The sequence below is a fragment of the Camelus ferus genome, chromosome X (genome assembly GCF_009834535.1).
Source record: "Camelus ferus isolate YT-003-E chromosome X, BCGSAC_Cfer_1.0, whole genome shotgun sequence".
Classification (NCBI taxonomy): Eukaryota; Metazoa; Chordata; class Mammalia; order Artiodactyla; family Camelidae; genus Camelus; species Camelus ferus.
The window spans coordinates 68,496,272-68,516,023 of NC_045732.1; the positions used below are offsets into that span (position 1 = coordinate 68,496,272).

The 19,752-nt window shown below is 37.2% G+C and overlaps 2 protein-coding genes across 8 annotated transcripts in view; one reads left to right on the top strand and one right to left on the bottom strand.

Annotated features, from left to right (window-relative positions):
* COL4A5 (collagen type IV alpha 5 chain) overlaps nucleotides 1–9,337 on the bottom strand; it is a 196,294-nt gene extending 186,957 nt beyond the window's left edge. For 3 of the 4 annotated variants that reach the window (XM_032476035.1, XM_032476033.1, XM_032476032.1), the window contains exon 1: nucleotides 8,921–9,336. In XM_032476035.1, the coding sequence (XP_032331926.1) occupies nucleotides 8,921–9,001 (81 nt within the window). In that variant the 5' untranslated portion in view covers nucleotides 9,002–9,336. Of the gene's footprint in view, nucleotides 1–8,920 lie in introns of all 4 variants that reach the window. The other variant, XM_032476034.1, reaches the window with a different exon arrangement.
* Nucleotides 9,338–10,582: 1,245 nt separating this feature from the next.
* COL4A6 (collagen type IV alpha 6 chain) overlaps nucleotides 10,583–19,752 on the top strand; it is a 264,484-nt gene continuing 255,314 nt past the window's right edge. For 2 of the 4 annotated variants that reach the window (XM_032474780.1, XM_032474782.1), the window contains exons 1-2: nucleotides 10,583–10,874; nucleotides 11,070–11,121. In XM_032474780.1, the coding sequence (XP_032330671.1) occupies nucleotides 10,864–10,874; nucleotides 11,070–11,121 (63 nt within the window). In that variant the 5' untranslated portion in view covers nucleotides 10,583–10,863. The remainder of the gene's footprint in view (nucleotides 10,875–11,069; nucleotides 11,122–19,752) is intronic. The other 2 variants (XM_032474777.1, XM_032474778.1) reach the window with 1 other exon arrangement.

The following is a 19,752-nucleotide window of genomic DNA, read 5'->3' on the forward strand; positions in this document are numbered from 1 at the left end:
TAAAAATTAATGCTACATTGAGGATATTCTTAAGTAAAATTGAGTTTTTATCCCCTGAGAGTTTGAAGACTACAACTACTAGGACAATTTGGTACACTACACTGTTATATCCACCATCAGTGCAAATGTCAACACGGTGAAAAATGCAAAGTAGTCTTCAAATTACTGTTAAAATAGTCCTCATGTTCCTCCTGATAGGATCCCAGGAATCTCAGGAGTCCACAGATCACAATTTGAAAATCACTGACCTAAAGAATCCCTAATGTTCCTCCCACGCTAAAATGTCTATAATTATGTTAAGTAGTCAACATCTTTCATCTGTACAACTCCACCAAACATTAGTTTTTCTCTTACGTAATACATCTTGTATTTAACAAATACATCAATTTCTTACAAATCTTTTATTCAACTGATCCTGAGGACAAACTCATGAAGTCACGCAGCAGGAATGATTCCTCCCTAAAAGAACCCTAATTTCATTTGAATTTTCCCACCCTCTAACTTTTCCAGATAGCAATGTGCTTTGGTGTGTGGCGGTGGGGTAGGCATTGCTCTATCTTTATGGTACTATTCCACTTGCCAATGTACTGCTGTAAGCATATGCATGCAACGTAATTCTAACAGAACAGATGTAAGAGCTGTTTTCAGAGTGAAGGTGTGGGACTCCTGAGAAAGTTTTCATTGCTATATAAAAAGTTCCTACCTTCTTCTATTGGGCATCGTGGTATCTGCATATAGTGCCTGGAACTGCAGTAGCAATCTTGCAAGTATGACAGGCACCAATCTGAGACAGTAAACTGATAGGCAGAGAAGGCAGAGCAGAAAATGGAAACAACCTGGGTCATTATTTGGCTGAATTAATTAATCTTGGAATTACTCTACCTTCACACTTCTTGTTACGTGAGCTAAAAATTTTCTTTGTTGTTAAGGCAGTTGAATTAGTGTTTTCTACAACTTGCAACAGAAAACCTATCTGATATAAACAGTCACAATTATGCTTTTCACATACAGAAATGTTTTACTACATCAATTAGATTATGAGATTATGGACAGAGAAGGACCTCTCCTCCTATAGCAAAGTCCTGGAGAGCTCAAAATACAGAATATATGAAGCAATTTTTCACTAGTGTCCCACTCTTAATAGCATTCCCCCTCACAAAGTTCCATTGTCTTCTTCAGTATTCCATTAATGTCATATATACTATAAGAAATTTTGGAAGCAAATCACCCAGTTCTCTGAACATATAAGAAAGTTGTTCTTTGACTGAATTATATGATACAAATGCCACCAGAATTTCTTCTAGTTCTATTTTAGTACTATCATAAAACCAATTCCATTAACCTGACTAGCACGTGCTCAAAAATGGTGCTTAAATCTCTCTATAAGTTAAAAAGTAAAGCTAATGATTACATCAGATTTATTAAAATGTTTGAAGTTAATTTAGCAAAAGCCTGTTTCTTTCATAACATTTGTCTTTGGTTGTCTTTAGTTAGCAAACAGCATGAGATTTAACGTTCCCATTTCTCAAGGTACCTGGTACCATTGCAGACTACACTTTTGGTAAAAGGCCAGCAGAAGCTTCTAATGGAACAAAGGGCAGTTGCACTTGGACAGATTATGAAGGTAAATAAACTCAAGCATTGATGCATAAAATGAGAATCTGGTTTGTTAAAATGAAAGAAGCTTATGTATCAGAGATCACACTAAAGATGCCTCTCCAAAATGCCTCAAGAATTACTGCTATTAAAAACAAATCTTTGTAATGAAGATTTAGTTAAGTGGCTGGGTGGTTCATTTATAATGTTAATTAGAGAGAATTTATTTTCAAAAACCACTTCTGTTCCACGGTTGCTATTGTCAGAAGGGAATGAGATGATGGAATGATTACATTTTAAAAAGAAAATCATTAGAGGATAGGACCAAATCTGCCAACCAACTGGCAATCAATTGAGCATCAATTCTATAGTCACTGTACTAAATAGAAAAAAATTATTAAGACTGTCTCATAGGCACTCTTTTACACTACTGATAGGAATATAATTGGTAAAACCATTCTGGAAAGTAATTTGGCAAGAGCAGATCCCTATCATTTAGAAGCTTAGAGTTCAGCTATTCAAACGCCACCTGGAAAAGCCATACGTATAGCAGTTTGTGATTTTGTGGAGGAATACATTTGAATTGCACAAGCCACAAAGCTACCATAAAGGTAGTAAAGTCACTTACCTAGTGAGGAAACACAAAGAAAAAGTAAAGTGTGGGTGGTGCAAAGTGGATGGGGGACCTCTCATTCCATATGTACCTACAAGTTTGTTTCTAAAAAGAGATGGTGGCAGGAATAATATCACCCCCAAGGTGGGAAAACAGGTTAGTAATTAATGGGGGGAAGGTTCTCAAGTATCACTAAGGGAGAGATGAAAGCAAGGGACAACACCAGGCAAAGACAAAGGCATTTAAGGGTAAGTCTCATAGGCAGCTATGGGTAGGGGAGAAAGGGTAAAAGGGTCTCCCATTTCAGATGCATCCCAAAACTCCCCTGGGGGAGGAGGAATGTCAGGGGTTTGGAGTATGTTATACCTTTGCTATAGCTAAGAAAAAGTCAGTGGGGGAGGTATTTATGGAGTACAGGCTCCATCTTCTGTAAGGGGGAGAAATGTAGGGAGGGTGCACAATACACAAAATTAAAATTTAGGCCCTTGAGGATGAATGACCTAGGCAATACTAGTAAAGGGTTATTAAATAATTGGCTGGTGGCCTATCTTTAGAATCAATTCTACTGAGCAGTCATGGAAAGGGTAGTGGAAATTATTCAAATTTTCAACATGACCATTTTTCTGTACTATCATGAATGAAATACAGACTGAGGAAAATCTCATAAACAGGTTCTAGAGCAAAACTGCTTTGGTTCAAATCTTGGCCCAATAACTTATTAACTGTGTGACTTTTGGTAATTATTTAAGCACCCTGTGGGCCTCAGATTCCTTGTACATAAAATGGGAATAGTATTACCTACCTAACAGGGTACAACATAGTAATCACTAAAGAAAAAGTTAGCTATCATATTTACTCATATAGCCTTTCTAAATGTCAGGGTCCACTGCATGTACCAAAAAGGTTAAAAATACTGATGACCTTTAACCCATGAAGGAGGCAGTACTAATAAAAATAACACAATATGGAATAAGAACTGTTCATGGCAGCATTATTCACAATGGCTAAAAAACTTGAAATTTAAAAGTATATTCCATAAAAGTGAACAGGTAAATTAATTGTGGCTTGTATAAATATAAATTGTATGCAATCATTTAAAAATAGTATTTTAAAACTAAGAATTTTAATAGCATGGGAAAATGCTTGGTAAGTTAAAAATATTAACATATAAAATTGTATATAGAATGATCTCAACTTTTAAAAAATTTTAACCAATATACTTTTTAAAGAAAACATTAGATACGTAAGAAGGAAAATCAAGACAATAATACAAGTTATTTCTGTGCTGTACGTAGAATTGTGGAAAGATTTTTCTTTTCTTCTTTATAATTGTCTCTATTTTTCTAGTTTCCAACACTGAACATGTATTACTTTTGTTATCAGACAAAATCAACATGGAAATTGGATGAATGAATAAATATACAGTTCTTGTCTTCAAAAAGTCTAAAATCTAATAACAAAAATAAAATCCCATGAAACAAAATGCTTGTAAGACCAAGTACATTTAGAGGCTAAATATGACAAATGTTCAAAGAAAGGTAAAATCAGCAACTGATAAAGTAGTAAGGGAAAGTTTCACAGAAGAACTATTTATCTATTCTCATTAGCATGTAACCTCCATGAAGGTAGGGACCTTGTCTTTCCGATTCAGTTTCATCCACAATGTCTAGCACAAAATGATTCTGTGCACAGTACATACCCATCAAGGTGGAAACAGAACAACATACATGTAATTCTTAAGTACTTATGAGTTGCTGAATAAGTATCTCCTGAATGAATGTAAACATTATGCTAAAACTGAGGAAAGATTTGGATCCTTAGGATTCTAATCAAGATGAAGAGCCAAAACATGTATGTAGTGCTCAAGGGATTATAGGAAAGTTCACCTAGGGTAGCATGGAGGGAGTATATTGTAAAATGTAACGAAAAATAAAGTTGAATGAAGGGAAAGATCATGACAGATCTTGAAAATCAGGCAGAGAATCTGAGTCAATGCAATAAGAAATGGCAAGTCAATAAATAGTTTGCAATGACAATAATGAAATCTAAAATTTACTAAGCATTTAATATGTGCCAAGTACTATTCTAAATGCTTTACGTAACTTCTCTCATTTTATCCTCAAAACAATCTGTGACATAGGTACCACTGGCCCCCTTTTGGTATTGAGGAAATTGAAGTTCAGTGGTTACTTCTTGGCTGCAGGTCACATATCTTCCAGTCAAATTCCAGGTCTGACTCCAGAGGCAATCTCTAAAAGACTCTGTATTAGACCTCTACAAAGCCCACAAAACATGCCTTAGGAGAGATACTAGAAAGCAATGCGATCCCACAACATCAAAGATGCATGTTTATTCTGTGATCTCAGATTTGAATCAGAGATATAAATGCAAATTAATGTTTTTTACTATATATATATATATATATACACATACAAAGAGAAACTGGAAGAAACAGATACAGAAGTGGGTATGTGTCTGTGTATATATACATATATCCCCTAGTTTTGTCTGCTGAGAAGGCCTAGAAGCAATGACACCCCAGCAGTAGCGAGCCGGCCGAGCACCCAGATCTTGATCTCTAAAACCATTATCCAATAAGAAGAATCAGAGCTCCTTAGAAAAACAGCTATCTCAGGGTTGGGGCAGAGAAAGGAGAAAATGAATCTGGAATATCTTGTAATGCCAGAATGTAAAAGAATGCTCAAAAAATTCTGGGAACACATTGAAAAGACACAGGAGCCAACTGGAACAGGCTTCTATTGGCCAAATCTGAGGTAATTTCAGGAAACAGTAAAAGTAGCATAATTTATTGTAACTCATAGAATAAAACAAACATCCATAAATCCATACTGGTATAAATAAATTACTAAGAAAATAAATAAATACAAATAAATAACAATAAACAGCAGAGAAGGTAAAGTTCTTTATTTCATTAGAATGCAATTAATAAATGCAGAAAATGTTGAAAATCGAAGATCACCATTTAGCAAATATCACAGCAGTAATTATTAAGGCCAGAATCCTCAATAGATACTAAATTTAGAGGGCAAAATTATGATGAGAAACAAGATATGTACGTCTCACAATATTGCCCCACATAGTCCTACAATCTACTCGCTTTGTAATTACAAAGGGAAAAACTGATTTTATAGTGGATAAACCTGGCAGACACAACCTTAACCAAGTTACCAAGGTTAATTCAAGGTAAAGAGTCTCATGTGGTGCATATACATACATCAAAAGCCAAGTAAAAACACATGGGAAAAAAAGGTACACTCTTACACAGTCACAAGACAGATATATATATATACAGATATACGTACAAGACTAAAGTTTTAAAGATAGTTGAGTGAATAGAATTGGACATGATGAGTGGGTAAACTGGTAAAAACAAAAAAAACTAAGTAAGCGAAGTGTTCTACCATATACACATACCCTGTTTTACCACAATAGACATGCTCCTGAAAAGTTCAGCACATTTAAAATTATTATGGAAACTGACTAAAATAAGGCAAATCTTTCTTCAAAATAATCATCTACCACAAATTACACTTGTTTTATAAATCTAACTTTTTATATATGTGATTGTATAAAACCGTACAATCTGCAGCAAGCAATTGCTTCCAGATTGCTTTTAAACTCTCTCTATAAATAGACAGACATATAGAGATCAAACTCTGATCTTTTTATTCTAAGCCCAAAGCTGTTTCTATTATACCATGCTGCCTCTCCTAACATCAGCAGGAAGAGATGTAATCCCCATTATATTTTCCATTTCACCTCCTGTGTCTACCCACGACTCAAAAAAAAAAAAATAGTGGAGATCCAAACACTCTGAACAGCAAATGTATCTCCATAAACCACATACAAAGGAGGCAGTATAAGACAGTTGTTAAGGGTAAAGAATTTGGAGTCAAATTGTCTGGATTCAAATTTCCAGCTCCACAACTTGCTAACTATGTGATTTTTGGCAAGTTAGTTAACCTCTATGATCTGTAGCTCCTTGCTCTGTAAAGTGGGAATAACAATGGTTTATACTTCGTAGATCTGTTGTGAAGATTAAATATGCTAATGTATATTTCCATATTTGCAGTGCCTGGCACATAGTAAACAGTCAAAAATGTTAAGTTATGAGAACAATGCTGAAAAATTCTTCCTATAAAGCAGTATACTTGGGCGGAAAAACTGTTCTATAGCCACAAACCACGCTACTACCCTTAACGAGTTGCTGCCACAAGTCACAGGGCAGACAGTATACACTTAACATAAGAAACCTGTTCACCCTACTGCACACACACAAAACTTACTAATATTTGTATAGTAGGGGCAGTATAATTTTACACATCATATCCATAAATCTAAGTGTACATACTACTGACATTGACTCAGTATAGGTATAATTACCTTTACATAAAAATACATTATTCCCATCAGTGGAATTGATCTTCCCTACTAAAACTGCCTTCCTCCCTTACTGCTAACCTTTCCGAATAAGAGTTACTTTATTTTACCTAATAAATGCTCTACCTAAACAAATCTTCCACATATTTGTGATATCCCAATATGGCATGACTTCAGAGATAAATGAATCACTTAACTATGAAAAATTAAAGCAATTTATGTAACAATGTTCTTCCTGGTTAAAAGTACTAGACTACTTCAGTCAACAAGCAGCCTCACTACCATCCAGTTTACTCTGGAGAAGGTCACCAGTATCTCCAGCACTAGTATGGAGAGCAGATACCATTCATATCTTTGAGATGATTAAAACATTCATCTAACTAGGATATTAATGTATGAAGCAGAAAAAACAAACTCCGGTTTTATTAGAGGCACAATATACTAATGACAGGGAAATGGGATATAAAATGTTCTATAAAATTATATAGGAGAAAACAGAAAAAAACTATATGATGTCTTCTGTAATTTCTTCATGGACACTCAATCGTTAGAATCCAAGAAAACAAACTTGCTCCCAAGTTTTGTCAATCATAAAAAGAAGATTAATTTTAACATAAAATGATTTAATATAAATTGATGTATAGTATCGCTATACATACCCATATGATCAGTGTCTAGTGCATATTTATTAACAGCAACGTCAAAAGAAAAAAATGAGAAATATTTAATCAAACATCCACAAAATCTTTGCCCCGGGTCAAACAAATGCCATAAGTGGTAAGTACCAAGAAGATGTTTTTAAAATTAACTATTTTCAACAACACAATTGTAGTTTTATCCAAGAGTCTGTAGCCCTACTGAGTGGCTGCACCTTAGCCCTTAAGATGATCTGCATCTAAAAAGCAGTCTTATATCATCTATTTTGACGGAAGAAAAATTATGGCAAGTGTAATTAAAATATTTGATATGCATGGTTTTCCAGCAGAGTTGCCATCACAATCATGTTGTGCTTAGAGTAATATGAAAGTTAGTTTTCATACCTTGAGTACACACTTTCCGGAGGATAGAAGGAGGGCAATGTAATCTGAGGCATGCTGAGTGTATAAAACAGCTAGACAGCTAGCTTAAAAGTGGACCCAGATAAGCTATAACACAGCAGTTGCATATAAAGAATTGATAGTCACTCAACCATGTGAAGGCCTAAGCCATGATCTCATATTAAACTGTTTTAAAACCACCCATTATGTTCACACAAGTATAATTTTTAAATAATCTGTCACACATGTAATTCTTTAGAGGTTAAGTGAAATTAAGGAGATGAGTTTCAGGCTGGAGAACATTTTCTCTGACAAAGCCATTCATTCCTTTAAATCTGCCTCTCATGCCCAGAAGGACAGTGGGAGGGACTACCCAGATACCCTTCTAGGGAATATACTGGGATTTTATTCTACATTCCTAAAACTGAGTGGTACTTTTTGCTCTATCATTTCACATGTACTTCCTTCCTAACTCTCCTTTAAACCAGAACAATCATCTCCTTTGGGGAAAAAAAAAGATAATTCTTTTCCTTTAAATACGTGATGGGCAAATTCTCAATTTGTTTCAGGTCCCTTAGGGAGTCAAAAAAAGTAAACAACAAAAACACAGCACTTTAAAAAAAAAAAAAAAAACGACGCAGAAGACCTGAAGCCTGAATCCATCCGTCTTTCCCTCATTCTTCTTGGTATATTACCTGAGCATTTGCAACAAGGATGTCAAGAGGGAAACAGTCTCTACAGAGCTTTTTACTAATCAGAGGTGAGAGGAAGTTCATGTTACTTAAGGAAAGGGCAAAAGGGAAGAACTTTACGGGTGCGCTTAACACTTTGGTGGAAGCTGGATTTCAGAAAAGCCAAAACATTAAACTATAGACAAAGTTTAAAGAGTGCGTGGATTGGGTACAACTAGTGAAAAGGTTCGCAGGCAGGTAGGGAAACAGCCGGGGGCGGAGGGTAGGGAGGAAAAGTTTTAAATCTCCACCAGAGTCTAGTGATCTATTAACATGCATCCTCCACCCCAGGCTCTGCTCTTGCCCCCAGAGCAGCTAGCTGCAGGAAAGCAAGCAGCCCTATTTTTAAACGCTTAAACCTCTCCCTTGGACTTCAGAAGGCTTGAAATACTAGCGTTGTAAATAATGTTTCTCCCTAAACAAGTGAAAGCAAACTTGAATTCCCTAGCCAAGGCCCAGGAGAAAGGAAGGTAAAGGGACAAAAAAGTGATTTTAGCGTGAGAGCGAGGTGATGGGGTGGGGGGGTAGGAGGAAGGACTTACCGCAGCCTCTGCGGGCTGCCCCCAAGGACTCAGGGCCAGTAAGAACCAGCCGGCAGCCAGGCTGACTCCACGCAGTTTCATTCTTCTCCGGCTCCCGCAGCTCCTTCAGCACCCGCACGAAATCCCCGGCTTGCTCTGACCAATTGACATAATCTTGAGGGTTTATAGGGAGAGAGCTAGAGCCGGAGAGGGACAGCGAGGGTGTCCCAATTGTGCCGGTCGTCTTGGGTGAGGAGAAAGAAGCTTTTTAAGAGTGAAGAAAAAAAAAAAAGAAACGAAAAAAAAGCAGCAGCAGCAGCAGCAGTTATTCTTCCCTCCCCCCTCCCCTCCCCAAAGCCGGTCTCTCGGGAGCACTTTTCCCTTCTGTCCAGACTTGCAAACTTTTTCCTCGCGCAAGTCCCACAGATCTACTTTCCTGCCTCTCTTCCCCCGCACCGCCCCCTCCCCACCAGCACTGGGGAATTCGAGGATCACTCCGCCACTGCTTTAGACTGCACCAGCAACCTGCGAGGGAGTGACGCTCAGTTATTTGGAGGAGGGAAACTTCCAGACCAGTTGACTGTGCACCCTGAGTCCAACCGGGAAGCTTTTCTATTCGTTCACTTGCACCTTCCGTTGATACTTCTCTTTCCTGCCCAGTCCCACTCTCATTGGTGTGAGCACCAAAACCAATTACAAATAGACCTGAGATGGGACTATTTTTTTAGCGGATGGATCTCAGAGGAACGGCTCTTTTTTATTGTTAATGATTAGAAACAAATTTTTATCGCTGCTCCCAGGGCTGGTGGGGTTATTTGCCTTCCACCTGTTCGCAAGACAGAGTTTCTACATACAACGGAGAATGTGCAAATATTAGAAATATATAAATATATATATATAAAATTAGATATATGCTTAGAACTGGAGAATTAAGAAAATGAACATATGTGTATGTGTGTGAAGACTTATGTATGTTATATACCTATATGATTTGGGAGCGTTCAGTACATATTAGTAATTATTATGTGGTTGAATGTTATTGTAGTACAGTCATATCTTTTTATTTAGTTATGTTGAATGCCATAATTAATACACCTAATTGGAAATATTTACAACGAGTTAATAGCAGTTGAATTGACGTCTCCCAAATAAAATAGACCATTACTTTCATAATTCTGAGGTATAGTTTTTTTTTAAGCACCAAAAGGCCCAGAAAATACTTCATGTGACTCCTTGGAGGCTCTTTCAGGGATTTCCTAAAGAATTTTCCAGAACAGTTGTTACTTCAAACATTAGAATTTACCACTTTAGAATCTTTCAAGGCTTTGGACTTATTTCATAGGGGTCCACTTATCCTTAAATTCTACTCAGTTTAGAGTAGATTTGCAGCTCCAGAAATCACCACCACCCCAGGAGCTTAGTATACAGTCAGAATGAGTGTTGTGTACATTTGGGCAAGTGTACAAGAGCACTGTGGGGCCCATTTATCTATGTCTATGCCTTAATCTGTGTATGTGTAACAGTTAACAGTGGTTTAAGGAAGTGTATGATGCATAGTTGCTTACATCTCAGTGTATTGGTCTATGCATGAAGCTGTGGAGATGCGTGGGAACGTTCTGTGTAGAGGTGCCTGCAAGTGGGAAAGACGGCCGGCTGCCCAAGGTAGGGGGGATGATTGACAGCAGACAGCCCCGCCCCCTTCCCCTCCATTCCTTCCTCTCCTGGTGCATGGAACTATCTTTTGAGTGCGGCAAGTTGTAGCGAGCACCGCTGACCGTGTTTCCCTTTGAGGCACCTCTTATCTAGAAGCTGAGTTTAGTTTCTTCCGAAGTGAGCTACTTCGCCCCCTTACCCCATCCTCCTGAATAAGGAAACAGCCTCCAAGCATCAGCGGAGCCCGATGAACCGCGGCCGCGGAGCCGCTTAGCAGTCTCCCGGGACCCAGCTCCGGAGGAGCCGCAAGCATGCACCCTGGGTGAGCTGTTGCTGCCCCGAGTTCCCCTCCTCTTTCTTACTTTGGGCTACTTTGCCGGACTGGGACTATACTTATACTTCTGTCATTGCAGAGAAAGTGGGGACAGGCAGCAAAAAGGAGTCTGGGGGTCTATGGACAGACGCAGGACCCCGCAGCCTAGAGAGCCCATGTTATTCACCCTCCCTCTCGTTTCAGGTTGTGGCTGCTCCTGGTTACGTTGTGCCTGACCGAGGAACTGGCAGGAGCGGTGAGTCTCTTCTCCCGACCCCTTTCCGTCCTCCTCCTTTGACCCTCTTCCCATCCCACCTCTTGTGTTTGTGTTAGGGGATGACAGAGGATTGCACCAGGAATCGGAGTTCACATCACTCCCATTTCTATTGGGAGTTAATGGGGTTCTTAGAGAGGAATAGCACAGTGTCAGGCTAACGCCTTTGGAACTCAGGCATCTTTCTGTCCCAAAACTTTGTAAGGGGTTATGAATATAGAACTAGAAGATACAAGAGGCACGGATTTCTGAGCCTCTTCTGGGACGACTTAAGATGACTGACATCTGATGCCTTTCTCTGCATCAGTCTCCAAGGCAAAAGAAATGTAAATTTCCCTGGTCTACAAGAACATGAATTGGCACACAAGTTTGAACGTGGAAGGAGAACATAAGTAGTGAGACTTGAAAGTGCCGCTAATGTTATAGAAGTTAAACTTAAGTATTTTCTTGTGAGTCCTTTGACAGTAAGTACCAAGTGACAACATCTGGAGTCTTTAACCCCCTGAAATGCACTGATACCTCTGCTGATGTTCAGTTTCTGCTTGATGTTTCCTTTTACTGGTTTTCTGTGTCATCAGAAAGTTAAAAGTTAAAGTGATTAGAACAGGAAAAAAAATTCTAAAAGTTAACATTTCATAGGCTGTTTAGACATTATCCATAGAATCAGCTAGGGAATGCAGGCAAAGAAATTCCTGTAGACATTTGGTCAAGAAAAGTTTAATGGATCCCAGAAAGTAGAGAGACCTCCAATGGAATTACTAGGATAAGTTACCAAAGGTGGAGTGTGACCTGAATAATCAGAGATGCTGCAGTTTTCCAGGCTTACTAGCAACTTATGCCGGCAGAAATAAAGTTAACTGTTGAGTTCAAATATGAAGTTGTTCAACTGTTGAGTACTATTTCACTGCTTTATTAAAAAAAAACTCTTAATAGTAGCCAAAGTCATGTATGTACTATATTTGTGTATCTGTATATGTGTGTATTTGTGTGTATGTGTGTGCATATGTATATATATAATATAGGTGACAGATAAATATATATTCCAAATATTTACCTTGTAGGTTTTGACAATTTTCAACTGATTGGCTCTATTTTTAACACTTTAAATATTTAAAAATAGTATTTATAGAGCCATACTTAATTCAACCTAATAAAATTACCTAATACTTTTATGGGAAAATAATAGATTACTTTGTCTTGGTATATGACTTTAAGAAAATATCAGAATGAAGTGAAATGACTTCTATGAAAAGAAGATGATGCCAGAAAACTTGACTTTTAACATTTTGTGACCTCTTAACTCAGAATATCAGCTTTTATGTAAATAAATTCTTGACTTTGTAAGCAGGAGTATTAATCTAAGGTTCTACACACTTCCCGGTCTGATTCCTCTAGTATACAAGTTTAGTTCTGTGTTACTTTGAGGCTCAATACTACATTTATTGAAAATACCAGGTTTTGATTAGTTAACAATTTGTCCAGGAATCTTGCCACTTGTAAAAATGTCATGTTTGGGCAGAATCCCCTCCAGTAAAACCTTTATTTCCAACTCTGGCTGGTTGTATTCAGTGTACTTTCGGGAAGAGCATTGACAAACCTATAGCTGGAGTCTTCCCAAACACTGCATCCTATCACTTGATATCCTAAAAATTCACTAGAGGATGTTGCCTTCATTTCATAGATGTACTGAAGCATGGCTCCAAAATCAAGAACTGCATTGGTGTGTAGATTTTAAACTCTGTCCCATTGTTTTACAATGTTACCTGCTATGTCAGTGTGACTGACCCTCGTAAGATTAAAATAAACCTTGAGATGCACTGACAATACTTTATTTTTTTGCCTTATTTAAGTTTATAATTGCTTCCTTCCCTTGTTGTTTCCTTCTGCATAGTATCTTTGACATTGTAAAGCTAATTTTTAATTTTTGGAAAAATGGCAAAGAGAAAGAGGAGAATAACAGGGTAAGTTCTCAGAAGGTGACTTTTCTGACGGGAGCTTTTTCCTTTGTACTCTTTGTACTGGATTCTCATCTATATTGGCTGCTTCTCATCTTTTACTCTCGATTCCAATTTATCCTCCAGCTTTGTAATGTTTTTGACTTGTCAGATGATTTTGAACATTTGAATTCTCTGTACCTTTTTGACTTATATTAATGAAAAATGATTTATAAAGAGATTGACAGGAACTATGTTGTGCTTCACTATGAGAAAGTCTCTTCACTGGGAGGGTTACATTGCCAATAATGGAATGTTGGTGAGCATTTAAGATAGGGTCATTTAGGTGCTTTTGAGTTGTTTCTTTGTCAAAGTTTATAAAGCAGTGCTTTTGAGGGGATGGAAAGCTAAATGTTAAAAGCCAGGATTAAATAATGAGTTTTCATTAAATTTCTTTTAATAGAGTACTTATTTTCATTCATGTGAAAATTTTCACAATTTATCTGAATGAGATACAGCCTAAAATTTCAGGATATCCATAATCATTTGTTGGTCATTAAGTGCCTAAGGCCCAGCACACAAAGATTCATTTAATGTAGCCTCTAACACTGTAGGAGTTTCCTTTCTCAGATAATGGTGGTCATTATGTTCCTTGAAGGATAGAATATTTAATGATGAATTATTATCTGTATCATGGTAGAGAAGAGACTAGAAAGATCCATATCTCACCATAGGCCAACACGGTTAGGAGTTAAAATATTTCCCAAATTAGTCAGGGCCCTTCTGTTTTCTTCCCACTTTGCCCCAGATCTGCTTTCACAAAAGACTCTAATACAACCAAGCATATTTAAAAGTCAGAGCCTGGTGGGAGAGTTATTTGAGTGGGGAAGAAGGGGCAAAGGGGAGAAAACATCTATTATCCCCTCTGCGTGGAACACAGGTAAAGTGCCTTTAACCACATTCCAGTCAAGGTCTGATTGAAATACAAACTTTTCTGAAAGTTGTAACTTGCTCAGATTGGTCCTTTCCAATGTGATTTTCAGTCATAATCACAGTCGTCAGAGTATGAATGGGGTAAGATTTTTCAGAGATGGAGAAAATCCCTTCCTAATCTAAGGATCAAGAGAAGTATTTGTCTTGTTTGGGATGTCTCTAGGATTTCTTTCTTTTTTTTTTTAACAACTCTTGTGATATAATTTACATACCACAAATTTGCCCATTTTATGTATACAATTCAGTGATTTTTTTAGTAAATTTACCCAGTTGTACAACCATCACTATATCCAGGTTTAGAACATTTTCATCACCCCAATAAGATCCTTCATATCCACTTAGTTAATTCCTATTCCCACCCCCAGCCCTAGGCAAGCATGAATCTACTTTTCTATCTCTACAGATTTGTCTTTTCTAGACATTTCATATAAATAGAAGTATATAATGTATAATCTTTTATGTTTAGCATCTTTCACTGAGCATAGTATTTTTGAAGGTCATTCATATTGTAGCATGTAGCAGTACTTTACTCTTTTATTTTTAGTACTGGTATTGGTATTTAGCATTGGTATTCCATTATGGATATACCCCATTTTGTTTATGCATTCACCAGTTAATGGACATTTGGGCTCTTTCCACTTTTGGCTTTTATAAACAATGCTCCTATGAACATTAACATACAGATCTTTGTGTAGACATAAATTTTATTTCTCTTGACTAGATAAATTTACTGAGTTGTATGAAAACTTTATATTTAACCTTTTAAGAAACTGCAAAACTGTTCTCCAGAGTAGCTGTACCACCTCACATTCCCATCAGCAGTGTAGGAAAATTCCTGTTTCACTACATCTTTGTCAACACTTGTTATTGTCTGTCACTTTCATTATAACCATCCTGACGGATGTCGAGTGGTGTCCCATTGTGCTTTTAATTTGTGTTTTCCTAATGATTAACCATGTTAAACATCTCTTCAAGTGCTTGTTGGCCATTTGTATATCTTTTTTGGAGAAATGTCTAGCCAAATCTTTTGCCCATTTAAAAATTGGATTGTCCTCTTACTGTTGCATTGTAAGAGTTCTTTGTGTATTCTAGATACGAGTTTTTTTTTTTACCATATATACAATTCACAAATATTTTCTCCCAGACCGTGGCTTATCTTTTCATTTTCTTAATATGAATTATTAAAGTAGTCTTTTGCTTTACCTACTAGCAAATATCCAATATCGGCTAGCTATGACTAATTGCGATATATAACATACATATGTGTGTATGTATGGACATAGAATATCTATCTTGGGATGACTAGGGATACTGATATATATGTATGAGTACCTCATCAAGTGAACCATCAAATAACTACATATATAAGTAACGCAATAGATGATAATGTAGTTACACTATGGACAGGTCAAAAGAAACATTTTAATGTAGTAAAAAGAGGAAATAGATACTGTTTAATGTGTTACTAAAGAAGAAGATAGATATATTACTATATCACAAATTTGTTTTATTATATATATTGATGATTGTATTTCAATATAATTGGTTTCTATTGTGATCTCATGTATTTTATTGAATATGTTTAAAAATAGTATTCTGAAAAAGAGTCCATAGGCTTCACCAGACTGCCAAAGTAATCTATGACATTGAAAAAGAACCCTCTAGTTATGCAATTGGCTTTTACAGTAAACAAATTGTCACCATCTAACGCTTCTTCAGGTGTTAGGGCATTTGTATTGACTACAAGTGCCAACAGTCTTCTAGATTTTAGGCATAGTATGGAGTCTCCAGTAAACATGCCCCGATTTTCTGTAAGATCATAGATAGTCAAGGCAGATCACAGGAGCAAAGTATGCTGTTCCCCTAATTACTTCATTAATATAATAATGAAACAAATAGATTGACTTTAATTATCAATATACATTGGTTTTTGCTTGCCTCAATTATAAGCATAATTCCATAATTTCACTAACATGTTTGGAATATAGATTTGTCCTATCTTGTGCAGATGATAAGACATACACACATATAGAAAAACATTAGGAAAGCACCATGCTGTATTAAATTACCAAGTCCTTTTAAGCTGACTAAATGTCCTAATGAAGCAGATCGTAAGGCTCTAACTTGTTTTAAAGTCTAACTAAATATAAATAGAAGACGTGAGAAGCATGCCCAAGGGGAAAAAGTGATGGGAAATTAGCTAAGAACAATTATCCACTCTCTTACCATCTGGAATTTATCCCTCTTCTAGGGTTTTTTTTCCCTCTATAAACAATATTGAAGTCTCCACCATTATGAAAACAAATAAAATTTTAAAAACCATGGCTTCATTTTCCTCTGTAACTCTAACCACCTCAATCACATTACGACCAAATTCCTGGTCATTGTCTACTCTTCTTCAACAACCATTTACCCTTTAGCCTATTACAGTCTAGACTGAAGCTATTCCACCAAAATTGCCCTCTTTCAAGTTACTAAGGGATACCTAATGCCAAGCCCAGTGGTTTCATTGCAATCCCCATTCTATCTGACATCTTTACAGTAGTGTTTGGCATTTTCCAATCATTCTGAAAAATGATCTCATTGTTTCTCTTTACACTTCTCTGATATTTTAATTTCATTCATTCAAAATTTATTCATTGAGCAACCACTGTATTCTAAATAATATGCCTGGTTCTGGTGACACGGTGGTGAACAAGTCAGGCATGATCTTTGCTTTCATGGAACTTACCATCTTCATCACTCACTGGTCATAAAATGGTGGTTTTGCTCTGCATTTTATGTTTTGCCTTCTTCTTGCCTCAACAATTTTAACTATGCCTCCCATACATTGATGACTATCAAATTTATATTCCCAGCCCAGATGTCTCTTTTTAGCTCCAAACCTTTATTTCCAATTACCTACTAATCCCTTGCATTTTATCTCAATTAGTTGATACCTACAAAGCATTTAAAATGGTGCCTAGAGCTTAGTATAAGCACTCAACCAGTGCCAACTATTGTGTTGTATTGCCCCAAAACACAGTGTATCCAAACATGAAAATATTTTCTAGTCCTTCCCATGACACTCCAACATGCTATCATTTTTATCATTATTAAAGTCATCACCATCCACTCAGTCTCAAGCAAGAAACTATAGAATCAGACACCCACTCTCATAATCTCCATCTTCACCAACTTCCATTAGTTTTACCAAAAATCTGCAGAATCTAGTTTTCTACTCATATTCTCACGGTTCCAAATATCATCATCATATATAAATAATCTCTTAACAGTTTTCCTACCTCCTGACTCCATTCTAATCTCTACACTGCCACCAGAGTTATTTTACTAACAACAAATCTAATTATATTATCACCTGATTTAAAAGTTTTGTTGGTTTCTTGTTTCTTCCAGGATTAAAATACATACTATTTGGCCTAAGACATGGAAGGGCCTTCAGTATCTGGCCCTGGCTACCATTCCAGCCTCATGTCTGAGTGTGTTTTTCCTGCCACCTCTCCCTCTCAAATTCAAAGTGTATATTACACTTCCTTCAGACTGAATGTCTCTCCATTCCCAAACCACTTTATGTTCTTTCACATTTATTTGCATATGCCATCCCCTCTATCTGGGATGTCTTTCTCCACCATTTATACCTTTTCTACCTAGTAAACTCCTACTCAATCTTTAATACCCAGATAAAATGTCATTTCTTCTATGAAGCTGCCCCAGACCTCTTTGGAAAGAATTTACTCTTTCTCTTTGGGCCCCCTTTGGTGGCACCTACCACACAGTTTTGAAATTCCTCTGCTTATATGTCATGTTGCCCTCTTCAAACTTATACTTACAATGTCCAGGATACCGCCAAACATATAGTAGGTGATTGATAGGTGACGTTCAAGTGAGTAAACAGATCTACTCCTAATGGCCTGTAGCAACTGCCTTTTCCTTATCTGTCTTAAGAATTACAAATGTTATTTCTAATAACAATGGCTTTGATGGAAAAAATAACAAACTCGTTCAATGGTATAATGTTTAAGAAAATGAACTCTGGAATCAGACTTACGTTTGAGTGCTGCCTCAGCCCTCTTTGTGACTTAGGATGAGTTATTTTTCCTTTGTGAGTCTCACTTTTCTCATCAGTAAAAAAGGGATAATGACATCTTCCTTCTGAAAGTGTTGGGTGATTAGAAGAGATAAAGTGTGTGCAGTTACCATTCACAAGGTAGTTGCTAAGTCCCCACTCTATCCCCCAACAAGTATTCTCTATTTCTTTTAATGTGGAGGGAAAATTAAAAAGTATTTCCCAATTTTGACAAGAGATATATAAGATGGGAAAAGGGGAGGTGTCAGAGAAGACTCTCATTTTGTAGATTGTATGTCTGGAAGAATAGTCATGTTTCTCAGTTGTCCCCCTTGTCTCTTTTTCCCTTTTCTACGGCTTTAATAATGACATATAATTACTAGAGCTTTAAATTTACAAAGCACTTTCTCAACATTATTTTATTAGCTGCTCAAGACTACCCTGTAAAATATATGGGGCAACTCTTCTCAGCTCAGAGAGATTAGCTGATTTATCCAAGACCACTAAACCAGCCAATGGCAGAATTTGGGTTAAACCCACCATACTGTGCTGTCTCTAATTCAGGCATTTTATCATCTCTTATCTGAACTCCTACAACAGACATAACCGTTCTTCTGGTTTCAGTCTTCCCCTGCCTCCCACCCCCTCTCCTGATATCCGTCCTCTCTGCAAGCAAAGGGCCTATTCTAAACCACAAATATGATCATGCCACTCCAAGCTCCCTGTACCCATCATCATCTGGCCCTGCCTACCCATCCAACCCCGTCTCCTGTTACTGTTCTCATACCAGCATTTGGACCCACAGTATGCTTTTGGTGTTGGCTCGATGTGCCATGCAGAGTCACTCCTACTTCTCCTGCTGTTTGAAACACCTTTCTTTTCTCATCCCCTGCATTCCTCCTATCTCTGCAGATGGACATATAATTCTTCCCCTAAGGCCCACTTAATATTTTTCTGAAGTCTCCCCTTCATTCTGTCCTTTTGTCTCTCCATCTATTTTTCCTTCTTTCCTTCCTTTAATGAATATTTATTTAGTGCCTTCTATGTGCCAAGCCCCTGTTGTTTGAAGGACCATGGCAAGTACTAAGCCAATGTGGCTGGAGCATGGGGAGTGTGAAGTGGAGGGTGGGAGGCAGAGCACTGTGGGAGATGAGGCAGGAGGAAAAGGAAAGGGCCACACCTGCCCTGCACTTTTATTCGCTTCCTGACTCCTTAGAGCATTTACCTAATGCCTGTGCTAAAGTGTATTTCTCCAGGTGGAGTGTGATGGGCATCCTAGTTATTTCTGGCTACCTACTCTGCCCGGCACTGGCAAACCCTTTATGCATGGAAGGCTCACTCCTGTGGCCCACAGCCACCCCTTCTGGATTTATAAAATTTAGACAAGCCATGAAGTATGTATCTTTTCTCACATGGTTCCATGTTTTAAGTCTGGAGGTCTGTTTCCTGATTTTTTTTTCCTTAATGGATTATAGTGCAGTTAAAAAATAAAGAGCTCCATATTTGGAACCAAATGTTCCTAGGTTCAAATACAGCCTCCGTCATTAATTATAGCCTTAGTTATTAAATCACTAAATATATTATTAGCTATAAAATTATTACTATTGTTGTTATGTCACT